At 44.9% G+C, this 6000-nt stretch overlaps 1 protein-coding gene across 7 annotated transcripts in view; it reads left to right on the top strand.

The window, feature by feature from the left end:
• The window catches only part of ARHGEF11 (Rho guanine nucleotide exchange factor 11), a 164162-nt gene extending 158833 nt beyond the window's left edge, over positions 1-5329 (top strand). For all 7 annotated transcript variants that reach the window (XM_077258833.1, XM_077258844.1, XM_077258799.1 and 4 more), the window contains one exon: positions 4597-5329. In XM_077258833.1, coding sequence (XP_077114948.1) covers positions 4597-4646 — 50 coding nt within the window. In that variant the 3' untranslated portion in view covers positions 4647-5329. The remainder of the gene's footprint in view (positions 1-4596) is intronic.
• The last annotated feature ends 671 nt before the right edge of the window (positions 5330-6000 follow it).

Below are 6000 nucleotides of genomic sequence, written 5' to 3' on the forward strand. Positions count from 1 at the left end.
AAAAATAAGCCCTCACATGGCCATATTGACGGAAAAATAAAAAAGTTATGGCTCTGGGAAGGAGGGGAGCAAAAAACGAAAAAAAACGGAAAAAGCTCCGGGGGTGAAGGGGTTAATGTACACTCTGCACCCCATCTTGACAGAAAAAAACAGAAATGCAGTAGGAAGTTTTGCAAATTTTATTATAAAAAAGAAAAACTGAAATATCACACGGTCATAAGTATTCAGACCCTTTGCTCAGTATTGAGTAGAAGCACCCTTTTGAGCTAGTACAGCCATGAGTCGTCTTGGGAATGATGCAACAAGTTTTTACACCTGGATTTGGGGATCATCTGCCATTCTTCCATGCAGAACCTCTCCTCTCTGTCAGGTTGGATGGTGAACGTTGGTGGACAGCCATTTTCTGGTCTCTCCAGAGATGCTCAATTGGGTTTAGGTCAAAGCTCTGGCTGGGCCAGTAAAGAATGGTCACAGAGTTGAAGACACTCCTTTTGTTATTATAGCTGTGCTTAGGCTCATTGTCTTGTTGGAATTTGAACCTTCGGCCAAGTCTGAGGTCCAGAGCACTCTGGAAGAGGTTTTCATCCAGGATATCTCTGTACTTGGCCGCATTCATGTTTCCTTCAATGACAACCAGTCGTCCTGACCCTGCAGCTGAAAAACACCCCCATAGCATGATGCTGCCACCACCATGTTTCACTGTTGGGATTGTATTAGGCAGGTGATGAGCAGTGCCTGGTTTTCTCCACACATACCGCTTAGAATTATCACCAAAAATGTCTATCTTTGTCTCATCAGACCAGAGAATCTTATTTCTCATAGTCTGGGAGTCCTTCATATGTTTTTTAGCAATCTTTATGCGGGCTTTCATATGTCTTGCACTGAGGAGAGGCTTCCGTCAGGCAGTGGCGTAACTACAAAGTTATGGGCCCCGGTGCGAACTTCCAAATGGCCCCCCGGGCCCCCCCCCTTCCCCTAGATACGCCTCGGACTGTTGCCGTGCAGGAGGAATCTCCTGCACTGCAACATGGTGTTGGGTGCCAGCACAGCCCGCACAGTGGTATATAGAGCACAGCCCACACAGGGGTATATAGAGCACAGCCCACACAGGGGTATATAGAGCACAGCCCACACAGGGGTATATAGAGCACAGCCCACACAGGGGTATATAGAGCACAGCCCACACAGGGGTATATAGAGCACAGCCCACACAGGGGTATATAGAGCACAGCCCACACAGGGGTATATAGAGCACAGCCCACACAGGGGTATATAGAGCACAGCCCACACAGGGGTATATAGAGCACAGCCCACACAGGGGTATATAGAGCACAGCCCACACAGGGGTATATAGAGCACAGCCCACACACGGGATATATACAGGTCATAGACGCCGGTATATTTAAATGCGGCGGCACTGGCGGGGGGAGGGGGAGGAACAGTGCAGCGGCTCCCATTGTCTCAGATATAGGTACAGCACCTACAATAACTCCAGACCAGAGCCGAATGATGTGACCACACAGGGGGTACACCCACAGGTCCAGGGTACTACATTACAGTGGGCACAGACCTGAGCCATTACACTCTGTGCTGGGCATAGTACAGGGCACTGATCACTCAGGAGTCACCAGTATGAAGACCCCTAGTGATCACTGTGTCACATCAATTCCAGGACACCAGCCTTCTCGTGTCACCCATTAGCAGCTCACCCTGGCCCCCACACTGTGGAGGTGGCAGAGCAGTGAGCGGGCAGGTGACGGGATATACAGTGTGTGCCACCCAGCTCCTGTCACTGCCCGGCTGCGGACCACCTCCCCCCACTAGAACCCGAACTTTTCCCCAGCACTCACTCATAGCTGGAACAGGACGCGGTCTCGACTGCTCCCTCCGTAACACTCCGGGACTCCCGGAACTGCACTACCCTAGCCGGACATCCCCGCTCCTCACACAGTCTTCCGGTCCACCCGCCTCACTGCTGGGGGCCAACTTCCGCATCGCACAGGGACAACGGCCCCACCCAGACGTCACCAGCCACGCCCACTGCCAAGGCAACGGCTCCTCCCATTGGCCCACTACTGGCACCGGCTCTTCTGACCTGCCGGCCCCGGGCCCCTGACCTGCTGGGCCCGGTCGCAATCGCGACCGCTGCGACCGCGGTAGTTACGCCCCTGCCGTCAGGTCACTCTGCCATAAAGGCCTGACTGGTGGAGGGCTGCATTGATAGCTGACTTTGTAGAACTCTCTCCCATCTCCCTACTGCATTTCTGGAGCTCAGCCACAGTGATCTTGGGGTTCTTCTTTACCAATCTCACAAAGTCTCTTCTCCCATGATTGCTCAGTTTGCATGGGCGGCCAGGTCTAGGAAGACTTCTGGAAAACAAACTAATCACCAGAGCTATGGGATATACCATGGAAGGCCAGACAAGGTGGTATAGTTCAAGATAAATATATTTATTTACTAGTAACGGTACAGGAAAATATTAAGAATTTAAAATGTGAACAAACGTGTGCGCGTATCAGGACGATTCACATAGCATAATAAAAATCAATACAGAATATGAACCTATATATGTCCTAAAATAGGATATAACAAGTGGACCTATTTAAGTAAAATATCAATCCCAGATTGGGTATAGAGGATCCCCAAAAAATTCCTCCACATGAAGCAACTTTTAAAAAAAATGGTGACAATTAAGTGAAAAAAATATATAAATGTGCCATATACAAAATTAATAAAAAAAAAAAATAGTAAATAAATAGTGCAGCAACACAGAGGGTCACAATTATATGCAATCCTATATATGATATATGATTTGAAAAGTGCTGTGTGCAATGAGCAAAAAGGGGGAAACTCATTATAGAGAGTCACAAATATATACCATCCTCCATACAACTAAGTGCTATGTGCAATGAGCGAAGAGGAAAAAGCCCTTTATAGAGAGTCACAGATATATGCAATCCTCCATTCAAAAAAGTGCTATGTGCAATAAACAAATAGGAAGAAACTCAGGGGGATTATTACCTTGAGGTGCCACTCTGTCCTGAAAACGCACACACCCCGACGCGCGTTTTGGAACAAAGCTCCTTCATCAGGGGGAGATATATATATATATATATATATATATATATATATATATATATACCCATGAAGTAAAAAACATATATTTCCACTGTGTATATATATATATATATATATATATATAGTTTTTTTACATAATAAAATGTAATACAGACATCTAAGCTCAAAATACAAAAGTAGCATAAAATAAAGGTTGAAAAATAAAATGAAAAACTGCCATTCACTGCAGTCAAACCATTGCTATAACATCCCCATATTTTGGGACAACAGAAACAGATTCTGAAACCCATTCTAATACTTTCAGTATTAATTTGTTGATTTTAAACACCAAAACTACTATACAGTAAATAAAAATAAAAAAAATAATTTGTATATTGCACTTAATAAAACAAACAAGACAACATTTTAGAAAAAAATATAAAAATAAAATGCAAAGTTAAGTACAAAATATGAAGTATAAATATAAGAGGCAAAAAATATTATACTCACCCAGGGGTGGTCCCACTGCGGTCCGGTCTGATCGGCGTCTCAGGTCCGGTTCCGGCGCCTCCCATCTTCATATGATGGCGTCCTCTTCTTTGCTTCCTGTCGCGGCTCTGGCGCAGGCGTACTGATCTGTCCTGTTGAGGGCAGAGCAAAGTACTGCAGTGTGCAGGTGCCGGGAAAGGTCAGAGAGGCCCAGTGCCTGCGCACTGCAGTACTGTGCTCTGCCCTCAACAGGACAGATCAGTACGCCTGCGCAAGAGCCACGGCAGTAAGACAAGAAGAGGACGTCATTGTATGAAGATGGGAGGCGCCGGACCGGACCGCGACGCCCATTGGACCGCAGCGGGACCGCCCCTGGGTGAGTATAATCTAATCTGTTTTTCTTATCTTTCAGGATACATCGAGGGCTAATCCACAGCATTACAGAATGCTGTAGATAAGCCCCTGATGCCGGTGGCCTTAGCTTATAGGCCAATTTTGGAGTGACAGATTCCCTTTAAAAGGAATCTGTTAGCAGGTTTTTCTGTGTAATCAGAGAGAAGCGTAATAGAGGGCAAGAGACCCTGATTCTAGCGATATATCACTTATTGGGTGGCTTGATGCAGTTTTGATAGAATCCCAGTTTTATCTGCTGTAGGTGCAGCAGCGGCCTGAATGCGGAGCTGTTTATAACCCCTCCCACACTGCTGATTAGCTGCTTCCCATGCACGTTGTCACCAATCAGTGAAGGGGGCAGGGTTACACAGACTAACCGGACAGGCCTGCATGAGACACCTAGTCCAGCAGTGATGATCTGCTGCTGATGATAAAACCCTGATTGTATTGAAACTACAGCACACAGCCTAATAAGTGACACATCGGTAGAATCGGATTCTCTTCCTCTACATTATGTTTCTCTCAGATTAAATACCAAAAACTTAATAAATTCCCTCTAAGGTTGTTATTTAATTCCATTCCATAAATCTAAATCTATTTTTTTTTTAATGTTGTTTGTGTGACAGCTGTAATCTGTTTTTTTTTTTTCCTTGTAGGCCTTACAGATCCACGTGATGATGCTTTAAATCTGACCATGGGCCTTTAACCTGCTGCCTAGATGCCAAAAAAAAAAAAAATCACTAGGGTCTTTACCACTACTGTTCAACCTCTTGTCTGTCCAGAATTGTATACAAGGGGGTCGGCAACATGGCACGAAGCTGCCCAAACATGGCTGCCGCCTAAGGACATGGGCACTTTACGGAAGAGGTTACGATTGGACTGCGATAAAAAAAAACAAGAACTGACAAGGAGGGGAAAAAATAAAAAAAACAAAAACTGGAATTATTTTTGGAGGATAAAAAGAAAAACACGAAGCATGTTAGCTTAATAAATTAAATATAAATATATGTATAGTTATATACCTATTTAAAAAAAAAACTACACGATCATGGATTGGTTTCTAGCAAAATATGGGAGTATTTGCTCTATCCCTCCCCCAAAACGCGCATGCTCCTCCACGCCTGGCAGGAAGGAGACCTCTGGATGGACGGTTGTGGGAAGACATTCTCGCCGGCCTGTGGTCGTCCATCTACACTGTGGAGAGTCTGTTCTGTAGAAAATGCACTATTTCCAGATAACGAGAAGCCCCAAGCATCTGCACACCGGGGCCGCCTCCTTTTTGTTTTTCTTTATGTATAAATATGTATGTATGTGCATTTTTATTTTGTATATAGTTTTTTCCCCTTTGCCCTCTCTTCCATCTTGTAATAAAACAAGCTTTTTACCATTGGCACGTGTCATCTTTGTGAATGCCATGACGTCTGAACAGTTGGGCTGTTGGCTTTCCACGATTTTGGGTACATCTAAATGAAAATCCACAGCCACAGAAACCGATACTTTTATCCTTGGGACCCTTTTCCTGTGAACTTTCTCTACCAACCCCTCCTATTCTGCTTCATTCCGGGACTGAACCGACCATGCTACATTACTGGCTTCAGGGCAGCCAACCTGCCTCTATACGTCACTCGCCGTTCTCCTCGAGGTTCCGTCCTTAACTCAGCTGCCCCACTGCCCAGTCTGCCTTGGCTCCCTCTTAGGGCAACGTCACAGACTATCCTATCCATTGGGGGTCAAATACACAACATTCCCATCACCATTTTAAGGTCCATGTCTACAATGGAAAGTCTGTGACTAAGCTACACCTAGCAAGTGTCATCAGAAAATGGCCTTCGGTTTTTTGGTAATTATTTTATTTTTTTTACTTTTCTATATCATGAACTGTATTTCCCCAGAAAGGGAAAGAGGGGGAAAAAAAAATAAAAGGAAAAAAAAAGTGCAATAGTGCAGTGTGTCAGGGTAAGGTAGCATACCATGGAGCAAATGTATTTAGTTAAAGTAACTATATAATATACCTATCGCTCATCGGTCCATACCCAGAAACAAGACAGTGTATCCACAGA

The sequence above is a fragment of the Ranitomeya variabilis genome, chromosome 1, assembly GCF_051348905.1.
Source record: "Ranitomeya variabilis isolate aRanVar5 chromosome 1, aRanVar5.hap1, whole genome shotgun sequence".
NCBI classification, from domain to species: domain Eukaryota; kingdom Metazoa; phylum Chordata; class Amphibia; order Anura; family Dendrobatidae; genus Ranitomeya; species Ranitomeya variabilis.